Raw genomic sequence first — 12,903 nt, forward strand, 5'->3', positions numbered from 1 at the left:
ATATATATATATATATATATATATATATATATATGCATTATTTTTGTTTTGTTTTTTAAAACTGTTTTACATATGCATGACCTAAAGAAGTGATGTTTTTTCATTTCGCTTAAAAATAATTTATAGTGACTCTTATTATGAAGTCCGCAGCGGTTTCGCTGTCACGTGACAAATGCACACAGTCTGTCAAACCTGCATGTCCACATCATCTCTGATGAAGATCATGAGCATTTATGTCGCAGATTAATCACTTATATTAGACACATATCGGTGAGTGACTGGATTTAGTGTATGGAATGGACAGATTAGTATTTAGACCCTCTCGTGTTTCAAACTCTATGTGCATTTAATGCTGTATTTGAGTCATATTGTGACAAACGTGTCAGAAACACCCATTATCTATTTTCTAATTGAGAATGTAGTAATGGTACCTTAGTGCATTTAATATCAGATGGTTCTTCCACTTAAGAGTCATAATCGGTGTATATAGCGCGTTATAATCGTGTTGTTCCTCAGACTGGAGCAGAGGCGCTGCAATGAGAGCAGGTTTGAGTTTCCTGCACTTCTGTTTGCTGCTTCCTGTGGTCAGAGGCACGTTATCAAAGACAGATGCCAAAAAAGCCAGTAAGATCCAGGAGGTGGAGGTGAGACAGTCCTGTTTGCAGAGGACTTTTATGAATAATTCTGATCTGTGTAAGTGTTTTCTGTGGGATGCACATATTCAAATGTGATAATACTTCTGGATTGATATTTGTGTGTGTGTGTGTGTGTGTGTGTGTGTGTGTGTCCACAGACATCAGTGGCGGATCGGCCGGCGCAGGACCGGGGTCTGCTGGTGACGGACCCTCAGTGGAGGGACATCGTGAGAGAGGAGAAGAGGTTTTGTCCTCAGTGTGTGTCTACACGACACTTTAAAGGCAGTGTGCTGGGATACATCACACCTGTACGTTATCTATCTATCTATCTATCTATCTATCTATCTATCTGTCTGTCTGTCTGTCTGTCTGTCTGTCTGTCTGTCTGTCTGTCTGTCTGTCTGTCTATCTATCTATCTGTCTGTCTGTCTGTCTGTCTGTCTGTCTGTCTGTCTGTCTGTCTGTCTGTCTGTCTATCTATCTATCTATCTATTATCTATCTGTCTATCTATCTATCTATCTATCTATCTATCTATCTATCTATCTATCTGTCTGTCTGTCTGTCTGTCTGTCTGTCTGTCTATCTATCTATCTATCTATCTATCTATCTATCTATCTATCTGTCTATCTGTGTGTCTATCTATTTATCTATCTGTCTATCTGTCTGTCTATCTATCTATCTATCTATCTATCTATCTGTCTATCTGTGTGTCTATCTATTTATCTATCTGTCTATCTGTCTGTCTATCTATCTATCTATCTATCTATCTATCTATCTATCTATCTATCTATCTATCTATCTGTCTATCTGTCTGTCTGTCTGTCTGTCTGTCTGTCTGTCTGTCTGTCTGTCTGTCTATCTATCTATCTATCTATCTATCTATCTATCTATCTGTCTATCTGTGTGTCTATCTATTTATCTATCTGTCTATCTATCTATCTATCTATCTATCTATCTATCTATCTATCTATCTATCTATCTATCTATCTATCTATCTATCTATCTGTGTGTCTATCTATCTATCTATCTATCTATCTATCTATCTATCTATCTATCTATCTATCTATCTATCTATCTATCTATCTATCTATCTATCTATCTATCTATCTATCTGTATATCTATCTATCTATCTATCTATCTATCTATCTATCTATCTATCTATCTATCTATCTATCTATCTATCTATCTATCTATCTATCTATATATCTGTATATCTATCTATCTGTATATCTGTATATCTGTGTATTCATCCATGTCTCCATCTGATCTCTCAGTGGAACGCTCATGGATACGACATTGCTAAGCTGTTTGGTCCGAAGCTGTCGTCCGTGTCTCCGGTGTGGCTTCAGCTGAGACGAAGAGGACCAGAGAGCTTCCACATCACCGGTCTCCACGACCACGACCCCGGTCTGAGCGTTACGGTGTCTTCAAATGACTAGCAATGAAACCTTATGGAGGAAACGGACAAAAATATAATCACGCTCGTCTTTCCACAGGTTGGGTCAAAGCCGTAAGGAAGGCCAATAAAAAAAACAAAATACGTGAGTGTGGATGGATGTAGTGATGGTTGTGGGAGATGGTGAGGTTGATCTCTAGCTGAAAGCATCAGGTTCTCAGTGTGTTTCTCTGTCAGTTCCTCGGCTGCTGTTTGACGGATGGTCCTATCAGGACTACATGAGCGTCCTGGACAGTGAGGATGAGATGGAGGAGTTGGGTCGAGAGATGCTGGAAGTGGCAAAGGTGCTGTATTTACTGAGTGCTCAGGTGTTTGTCAGTCTGTCTGTAGGCCATATATTATAGTTACTGTAACTTCACTCTTATGTAACCGAAATATTATGCATGTTAAACTGCTCTGATAATATAGTTGCTCATCGTGAGAGTTATCGACTGACTGTGATTTTGCTCCTCAGGCCGAAGGGTTTGACGGGTACACACTGGAGTTATGGAGTCAGCTCGGAGGAAACAAGAGAAAGTGAGTGTGTGTGTGTGTGTGTGGAGGGCAAACAAATGAACAATTAAAAAAAGTTTGTGGTCAATGAATTTAAGCTTAAAGGTGCCATCTGTAAAAATTGAGGTTAAAATATCCCAAAAATGAGCTACACGCATCAAAAGATTGAGAAGAAATAAGGTTGATGATGTCATTAAAAAACTGACACGTTATAGTGCTGCCGAGATATTAATCTGAATTAGCATGCTAAATTACTAGCCCCGGCCCGGCAGGTGTCGTAATACCAGTTTCGACCATGGGAGGCGGTATGCGGGCGGGCAACGTTAGCACCAGCCAAACTGCAGTACACGAGTGAGTCGCGCTCGCGCCAGCTTGTGTTTACTTGAACCTGACGTCAGTCGTGTGGAAAATACAGCCCACTACTACATTTCAGTTCAGGGAAGAGTTAAAAAACAATAATTGGTCGATATTATGCATGAGGAATACATTTTGGTAAGTTGTAGCATACTTTATCTTTTAACAGTGTTCGTGTTCTTTTACCATTAGCTAGTAGAGATGATCGGTTCACGTGTGCTAGGGATCTGTCGTGTAAAGCGCCAATACTGTATTTATTGTTTGAATTGCATAATAAAATGAACAGAATCTGAGAGCTGAGATCGGTCTCCGTGTCCTTTTCTGTGCATGACAAAATTGATGTGTGGCGTGAGAGTGTGTGAAAAGTGTTGTGAGAGTTGGCAGCTCTGAAAGACGCTAGCGTGGTCCACATCAGGGAATGCTGTCTGTCAAATTAATTCAAACTAATGATAAAAAATGTAATATGAACAAATCGAATATCATAAAACTAGAAATAATAGCCTGGGCTTTAATTTTCCCATATCGTCGAAATGCACCGACTTGTCTATGAGACGGCCCTTATAATTTAGTATTGAGATGTTGTTCATTTAGTCTCTAATCTCTGAAAATCTCCAAATGCTCCACGTGAAACTGCGGTCTTCCAACCTTTTACTATCGTGTCAATTGATTTGATTAATATGCACGAGGGAGACAGAGCAACACAGCGCTCGCCCATATTGTTTGAAGACATGAGAGAGCGCGTGGCCGTGGAGGTATTTCTGGAGGTATACTGCCCCCATCTGGTATGGAACATGTTGTATGATTTGATTTTAAATCCCAGAGGGCACCTTTAAATAAATGTTATATACACGTAAGATAGATAAAAAAAAGGAAAACTGAAATAAAAATTAAAGCTAAATAGAAATATTAAAAAAAAAAACTAAAATTAATAAAAATGACACAAAGGCACATTACAGGGTTCCTACGCAGTTTGGAAAAGTATGGAAAAGTATGGAATTTGATTTGAGTAATTTCCAGGTCTGGAAAAGTATGGAAAAAGTAAATCACAGTATGGAAAAATATTGATGTTTCCAGACTGTTGTACCTATTTCGTTTTCTAAATATAAAATTAATCACTTCTAAATGTATATAATATGCAATCGTCTTTTTCATGGCGTTTGGATTAGGCTGCCAGCGAGCGCTGCCTAAAGATCGTTTTTACACTTGATCTGCCAGAGTCTAGGTCTGCAGTGATTGGTTGTTACGTTGTTAGGCAGCAGTTGCCATCACAGCGCCCCTACCTCAAACAGAGTTTTACTAAACATCTTTGACTAAACAACTAAACATGACTTTAGCTCTATTTTCTAATTTTCTGGTTAATTGTACATGAACATCCCTTCTGTTTCTGTAGGGGTTTACAGTTATTTAAATTTACAAAATTACAAAAATGAACAACATTGCACTGTACAAATGTACAAATTTAACATGATAGCATACACATTTTGACTCAGAGTGTAACATGCTTGTCGGTGCTGATAGCATTGTGGGTAAGTGCGTCACCATGTAGCGCCGTTGTGAGACGACCACCATTCGACCAGAAAGAAATCATATAACCATTCCAATAACTCCAAAGCTGTTCAGTTCAGCTACAAAACCTGCATAGTTCCCCTTTAAATATGGTCGGAAAAATCTGTATGAGGTCTGGAAATTTGAGTCTGGAAAAGTATGGAATTTTGAAGTGGAAATTGTGTAGGAACCCTGACATTACAAAATTATTAAAAATTTATTAAATATTAAAATTATTAAACTAAAATTAAAATGAGAACTAAAACTATAAAAATGAAACCCAAATTCATATTTCAATCATTTAATAACACATTCAGATGTTCACATTTCTCTGATGTTGGTTCATGCAGGTGAACGAATAAAATGTTCTAAAAATGTAGAAAGTTTATTTACATTTTTGGTTTTATTTAAACCTTTTTTTCAACTAATTAGCTTTCAACAACTTCACTTTTGGGACATCTTTAAATCTAAAAAGATGTTTGTTTGTTTGTCTGTAGTATTTAATTGTAACCACTATGGGATCTTATCATCACACATGTTAAGACATAAGATGATTTCATGATTTCATGTTCTGATATTGGATCTGTATTGTGTTGCAGTGAGCTGGTGCACATGGTCACACACCTGTGTGAGACTCTGAATGCTGGGAAGTTGACCTGTGTGCTGGTCATCCCTCCTCCAGTCGCGCCTGGGTAAATAACACGTCTTTTCTCTTTCCATCCCAGCATTGGTTGTGCATTGAGTTTGATCCGTTGTTGTTTGTGTGGTGTTCAGCTCGGGTCAGCCCGGCATGTTCGGCCGGGAGGATTTTGAGAAACTGGCCCCTGTGGTGGACGCCTTCAGTCTGATGACGTACGATTACTCAGGACCGGGCAGGTCAGACACACAAACTGGGATTTTGATGTCCGCTTTACTTTCTGTGTCAAAAGCATGCAGAAACATTGTGTTACGTTTATTAACTTTATCAAATAAAATTAGAACTTTTGGTGATGCTGATAAATATGGTTTATGGTTTTGTACAGACACTACAGATAAATGTAGTTTTTCCTCAGTATTGTTGTCTTATTTTGTGTACCAGTGCAAATATCTAAACATTCTTAAAACCACTGGAGGAAAATGAAAAACTGATCCAAACTAAGTGACTTAATAAATATTTGCAAATGGGTACGTTTTTTTTAACATAAAGCATCTTTAAATATTTTTAAGTAAAATTTTAATGTCAACTAATTTCATTTCAGCGTTTTTGTAAACACTAAACATCAGACTTCTGGTTTCGTCATTGACTGTTGACCACAGGTTCTTCTGAAGCATTAACGTGGGCTGTGTTTCAGGCCGGGTCCGAGCTCTCCGCTGCCCTGGGTCAGAGAGTGTGTGCTTCAGCTCGCCCCTCACAACCAGTGGAGACACAAGATCCTGCTGGGAATCAACATGTACGGCCTGGACTTCAGCAGCCACGGCGGAGCGGAGCCACTGCTGGGTGGGAGGTACACGCGCCGTCACCCGCTTATCTCAATCATGGCTGGCACAATCATTATCACTTTATATTTCGCAATTCTAAAACTTCCGCTATTCCTAGTTTATATCTCACTATTCTGATTTTTCTGCAATTCCAAGTTTATCCCACAATTTTTACTTTTGTGCAATTATGAGTTTATATCTCGCAATTCAGATTTTTTTTCACGCAATTATGAGTTTATATCTCGCAATTCAGATATTTTTTCACGCAATTATGAGTTTATATCTCGCAATTCAGATTTTTTTGCAATTCCGAGTTTATAACTCGCAATTTATAGTTTTTTTCACGCAATTATGAGTTTATATCTCGCAATTCAGATTTTTTTGCAATTCCGAGTTTATATCTCGCAATTTATAGTTTTTTTTCATGCAATTATGAGTTTATATGTCGCAATTCAGATTTTTTTTCATGCAATTATGAGTTTATATCTCGCAATTCAGATTTTTTTTCATGCAATTCCGAGTTTATATCTCGCAATTCAGATTTTTTTGCAATTCCGAGTTTATATCTCGCAATTTATAGTTTTTTTCACGCAATTATGAGTTTATATCTCGCAATTCAGATTTTTTTTCATGCAATTATGAGTTTATATCTCGCAATTCAGATTTTTTTTCATGCAATTATGAGTTTATATCTCGCAATTCAGATTTTTTTTTCACGCAATTATGAGTTTATATCTCGCAATTCAGATTTTTTTGCAATTCTGAGTTTATATCTCGCAATTTATAGTTTTTTTCACGCAATTATGAGTTTATATCTCGCAATTCAGATTTTTTTTTCATGCAATTATGAGTTTATATCTCGCAATTCAGATTTTTTTCATGCAATTATGAGTTTATATCTCGCAATTCAGATTTTTTTTCATGCAATTATGAGTTTATATCTCGCAATTCAGATTTTTTTTCACGCAATTCCGAGTTTATATCTCGCAATTTATAGTTTTTTTTCACGCAATTATGAGTTTATATCTCGCAATTCAGATTTTTTTTCATGCAATTATGAGTTTATATCTCGCAATTCAGATTTTTTTCATGCAATTATGAGTTTATATCTCGCAATTCAGATTTTTTTGCAATTATGAGTTTATATCTCGCAATTCAGATTTTTTCATGCAATTATGAGTTTATATCTCGCAATTCAGATTTTTTTTCATGCAATTATGAGTTTATATCTCGCAATTCAGATTTTTTTCATGCAATTATGAGTTTATATCTCGCAATTCAGATTTTTTTGCAATTAAGAGTTTATATCTCGCAATTCAAATTTTTTTTCATGCAATTATGAGTTTATATCTCGCAATTCAGATTTTTTTCACAATTCTGAGTTTATCTATTTTTTTCTCTGAATTCTGAAATATAAACTCACAATTGCAAATTATAAAGTCTTATTTACGAGAAAAACAGTGAGAATTCTGGGATAAAAAGTCACAATTACCTTTTTTATTTTAAATTCTCTGAGGGAAACAAGATTTTTGTGATAATTTTTACTCTTCTACTACGTCTATTTACTTCTACTGCTATCTAGTCAAAGTTATTCTCATTTTCTTGTTGAATGGACAATTTAAATATATATATATATATATATATATATATATATATATATATATATATATATTAAAATACTTATAAAGATGACTAAGAGTTCTTTATTATCATTGACAAAAGTTCATATTTAATCTTAATTTTCCAACAGGTATGTTGAACTGCTGAAGGAAGTGAAACCCAAACTGCAATGGGATGAAAACACTGGAGAACATTTCTTCAATTACAAAAGGTTAAACACTCGTATATAAACGTATCCTGGTGCATTTGGTTCACAAAGCTTTCTTAAAGCTTGTAATCTGATTAAACACAATAAGATGCTAAGTATACAATTCTGATTGTCAAAAGATGCTTATTGTCATGTTTTACATATTTTGGTTGCAGTAAAATAAAACATTTAGATATTATTACATTATATATTTATTATAACAATCTTTCTTTTGTTTCAGGAATAACGGATTGAAGCATGTTGTTTACTATCCCACTTTAAAGGTAACTGGGATAATAGTGCCATAATATCAAAGTGAATTGTGGGTATTATTCAGTTCTGGCTCTGTTTCTCCTCTAGTTTCTCCAGCTTCGTATCGCTTTGGCAACTGAACTGGGAACAGGAATTTCCATGTGGGAATTGGGACAAGGACTGGACTATTTCTATGAGCTTTTGTGACCTGTGATCTGACTTACATCTCCTTCCAAATAATAAAGTGTGATTTATCAAAGCACTTCGTGATATTTATGACGATACTGTTGCTGAGCATGCCAATAAAGTTATTTTTTAATGACATGTTATCAAGTGCATTCTTAACAGAGAACCAGTATTTTAATGCAATTTATTTTATTCAGGAATACAATTTTTATTAAATTCATTGGTACAGATTTGTTTTTTTCATACTGCATTTTTTTGTAATACTGCACATTACATATGTGATTCCTTTTGTGGAGCAAATCAAAACATTACAGCAGTTAAAAAGATAAAGTAAAACACTTGCTCATTCTTGATTCGTTGTTCCTCTTCACACACCATAGATCTGCACACGTGATATGAAAAACCACAGTATTTCCTGTGTTAAACTCCCCATATTACACTTTAAAAGGAATGTTGAAAACAAATCGAGCTTTACCAACACACTTTCAATAAACAAAAGAATATAATTGATAATCACGTTAACAATAAGAATGACTGTATACTGAATACTTGCGTTCCAGGTGGGGGAAAGTATTTTATTACAGTGTAATGCTTTGATATCCATTTAAAGAACATGTTTAAATCTATAAATCGTCGTGTGCTCCTTTCAAGCATTCAAATTAAACATTCATATTTTGTAGACAGAACATGTAGGCCTACTTTAAGTCAGAAATGTCTCAAAAATGTGGTGTGAGAAATGCATTTGGAGTGAAGAGTGTATTTTTGTGGATACATGTGCTTAGTATCAGATTTGGTGAAGTTGGCTTGTTAATTCGTTCTCTTTTGAACAGCTGAAGCGTTTATCTGCAATTGCACAGAAGAATCAGGTTGTTGACGGCCGCTGATGTGGACTGCGTGTTCTGCCCAGTCACAAGATGGCGGTCCAGGACCACATGAACTGCGTCCTCGATGCTCGCTGTGAGGGACAGAATTCATTTATGCTTCACATAAACAACACAAATGTGGTAAAAGGAATAGAGTACACTCAAAAAAGCTATTCTGGCATCATCTAACGTTACTAGGCAAGGGAAGGGCGAAATCCATTTCGGGATTTTAATCATTCTCATTTTGACGAACCAACTGTTTTCAGTTTATTATGCCTGAACAAAACGTCACTAAATATTATTTGTAGCGTGCCTCGAATCCAACAAAGAGCTATTTTGTTACTTACAGTTTTATTATAAAAATGATTATAAAACAACAATAGAGTTTTGGCGCTCGTGATGTGACGTCACGTGACCTCAGTTCAAGCGGGAAGTGAATGGATCCTCTTCCAATTTACTAACATTACAAGTTGAAGTTACAGCACCAAATCAACATGAAACATCAGAAGGTAGGGCTATGTTGAAAACTACAGTACCAATTTATCACGTTTCGTTATCGATAAATGTGTGTTTCAACCGTGAAAAGACAGCTCGTAATGTAAACAACGTCACACAACTTTACATTTACCTCATAAGAGCAATTCAATGTCCATAAACTCGTTAGTAAACTAGAAAAAATAACTCTAGAAAGGAGCATTTTGATAAACATATGCACTGTATTTCATATTTTTAACTTAACAGGTTTATTAATGGTTTGAATACGTCATAAAAAATGTATTAGCCACAAGTGTTGGTTTCAAAAAAACGATAACAATATCAATAAAAAGTTATTATTATAAAGCTATTGTTATAAAAACTGCCTTATGTGCAATTTAAATGTTTTTATACAAATCAGTTGTTAATTCCTAACCTATGTTACCACTTAGAGAAAAAAATCTTTGAGGAAAAAATGACATGATACTTTTCATAAGCTAAGAATCAAATCGAATTGCAAGTTTGTGAATTGTGTCCCAGTCCTTATTAATAACAACTTCAATTTGAGGTTTCACTCACACAAGACTTGAAATACGGCATGACTTTTATGGTGAAAGTAAGTCAAACAGGTTTAGAATGAAATGAATTTTCCCTTTAATAGATTTTGAAGAAACCCCACCTGTGTAAGATCCACCACTGTCTTTGATAAAGTCCTCCACAATAAGCGGCAGGTTGGCAAATTCTGGAGAACGTACCAGCTCAAACACAGAGGGCTGTAAACAAACATCACATTGCATGAGCTATTCCTTCATCAATCCACAGTTTGTGGATTCACATGTCGTTATCACTCACCCCAGTCATGCTGTAGCCACTGAATATCCACTTGTGTTCCTCTGTAGCGCAGCAGAGAGCAGCTACGCCCTGTCCCACAGCACACACGGGCTCTGCAATCACACAGACGTCAACTAAACCCATCTCACACAACTCTTGAGGATTTGAGATGCAAAGAGACACACTCACTTTGCTGAGAAACGAAGTGGGACAGGATTCGGGCGAGGGACCCGCTGTGGGCGAGATCATTCAGGGCTCCCGGACAGTCGGGAATCAACAGCGCCTGATAGCGGGCACCTAAAACATCATACACATCCTAATTATTAGAAATGCACTTCTGCACTCAAGATTTTTTTTAAAAATCTGACAGATATCAGACCATCGATAGACTCGAGTTTGGCCGGGTTGGCGTAGGGTTTGACGCTGAACTCTTGCACCCATCGGGCTGTGCTGTCATCCACGCCTGCAAAGTCGATTGTCTTCCCCTGTGAGACAAAAAGTGTGACATCCCTATAGCATCCAGCAAACTGAGGCTTATGTGGATGAATCAACATTCATGTGTGTGTTTTTCCTCACGCCAGGTGTCGCTGTCTGCACGTTAAACACTGAACTGCACAAATTGAAACACTGGTTGAACGATCGAGCTGAAACTCCTGCAGGGAAAACAATACACACTTTAATGCTTTACATTCATAATAAACAGAAAACGGTACAAAAGTATCAGTGTTTCAAGTTTCATTTAAAAATAGAAAAGTGTAATGATATTTTGTATATTTTGACTTTTTGAAATGAATTAGAATAGAAAATTGGAAATAAACAATGCCCAAAATACTAGATCTTTCCTGTGCCAAAATCAAATAAAACAAATAGACAAAAATAAAAGACGCGTTTAAAATAATTTAATAACACAAACAAGAAAACGACATAAAATGCATGTATTTAAATAGCTTGTAAATTGTATATTTGCGGGAAACGCTTGTGGCATTTTTGTAATTGTACACAAACTATGCGTGTTAACGTTCATTTGACGTGATGTTTGAGTCTCACCTGCAGATGCAGAACTGGCCACTATCAGACATGTAGGTTTAGATGTCATCATAGACGCATATATCGACTAATTTACAGTTTTTTCTCCGTTTTTAGAGATTGACCATTAACCGGCGATAGTGGCAATAGAAACGTCAACAATAACCTACTAAGTGTAATAAATTAATTGAAATTACAATAAAAACAGAAACTAAGATCATTTGATCAGCTGCTTGTTTTGTTGGGTCCGTTGGTATTAAAGCTCCGGGTAAAACATTTACTGGGTAAGTAGTTCCGACGTATGATAAGAATAATAAAAAAAAATTATAGTATAATATTATCCTCTGAAAATGATAATATTTATATGTATTATCCTCTAAAATGTAATATTTTTATCGCCTTTTTTATTATATCACATATTTTAGTAGTTATCATAAATTAGGGATCATTTTAAAGCTTATAAACTCAGAATTCATTGTGTGAAAAACTGTTTTATAATTGAATGTTGCGTTACCATAGAAACGGCACTTATTTTATCAGGCTCCTCCCCTTTTGGGCATCATTATATTTCATAATTTATGATCAAAACCTTTTCTAATCTTGACAGAAAGGTCAGAGTCTCAAGGTTCCAAATTTTGTGACAGAAGTGATATTTGGACAGAAATGTATAAATTTGTTAAGGCAGAATTTATACAACTAAATTTAATGGAATTCAATGGCACCCCGTGGCTATTTTTGGTATTACGCCTAAACAAAATTCAATTCAATTCAATTCAATCTTTATTTATATAGCGCCATTACAACACCCAGAAAGGTGCACAAAGCGCTTTCCATAAAATACATAAAAAGACAACAGTGTATAAAAATCTCATGGGAACTTCAATTTTTGTGATATCAACTTCAAATTTGGAACATAACTTGATAAGATTTATGGCTTTGATTTTTGAGTAATTTTAGAGTTAAAAATATTTGTAAAATATATATTTTATATAAAAGAAAAAAATTATAGTACAGTATATTTGATTTACTGTCAATTTACTGTCAACTTCCATAACTTTTTCATACTTTCATTTTTCAAATGCCAAAAGAGTTGGCAGAGGACTTACATTTAGCCTGGTCTCTACCCAGAGATATTCTTCAGCTTCAAAATCTTTTGATTTTAAATGACTATTTTGCATACGATGACAGACATTACTGGGACTCTCATTTTAAAAACTCTACAGATTGTTCATATAGTCATGGTAAACGGAGATGGCTAATATTTTTGTTGCTGCTTTTATCTGGCAATGTGCAGCCAAATCCAGGCCCTGAGTTGAAGCATTGCCATCTGATGTGAAATCCATGTCTGGTCTGAGTGTAATTCACCTTAATGTTCGCAGTTTGTTACCCAAATTGGATCTGCTTAGAATTTGGGTGAATTTAACAGATGCTGATATTGTTGTGCTATCTGAAACCTGGCTAACAACTGATATGGACATTGGAATGGGTGATTATAACGTGTTTCGTGCTGACAGATTAAGGA

The 12,903-nt window shown here is 35.7% G+C and overlaps 2 protein-coding genes across 2 annotated transcripts; one reads left to right on the forward strand and one right to left on the reverse strand.

Annotated features, from left to right (window-relative positions):
- Positions 1-152: 152 nt before the first annotated feature.
- Positions 153-8,323, forward strand: chid1 (chitinase domain containing 1). Its single transcript, XM_039661677.2, has 13 exons — positions 153-270; positions 517-644; positions 794-943; positions 1,912-2,044; positions 2,134-2,178; positions 2,271-2,377; positions 2,548-2,609; positions 5,084-5,176; positions 5,259-5,360; positions 5,816-5,968; positions 7,693-7,773; positions 7,991-8,033; positions 8,110-8,323. The coding sequence occupies exons 2-13, from the start codon at positions 537-539 to the stop codon at positions 8,206-8,208; spliced, it is 1,176 nt and encodes a 391-aa protein (XP_039517611.2). The 5' UTR covers positions 153-270; positions 517-536; the 3' UTR covers positions 8,209-8,323.
- A 413-nt stretch (positions 8,324-8,736) lies between these two features.
- gatd1 (glutamine amidotransferase class 1 domain containing 1) lies at positions 8,737-11,626 on the reverse strand. Its single transcript, XM_039661680.2, has 7 exons — positions 11,403-11,626; positions 10,932-11,008; positions 10,735-10,840; positions 10,545-10,652; positions 10,377-10,468; positions 10,204-10,297; positions 8,737-9,142 (listed from the first exon to the last, which is right to left on the reverse strand). Exons 1-7 carry the CDS (start codon positions 11,452-11,454, stop codon positions 9,027-9,029), a joined length of 645 nt encoding a protein of 214 aa, XP_039517614.2. The 5' UTR covers positions 11,455-11,626; the 3' UTR covers positions 8,737-9,026.
- Positions 11,627-12,903: the final 1,277 nt, after the last annotated feature.

Source organism: Pimephales promelas, chromosome 25, assembly GCF_988280905.1.
Source record: "Pimephales promelas chromosome 25, fPimPro1.hap1.1, whole genome shotgun sequence".
Classification (NCBI taxonomy): Eukaryota; Metazoa; Chordata; class Actinopteri; order Cypriniformes; family Leuciscidae; genus Pimephales; species Pimephales promelas.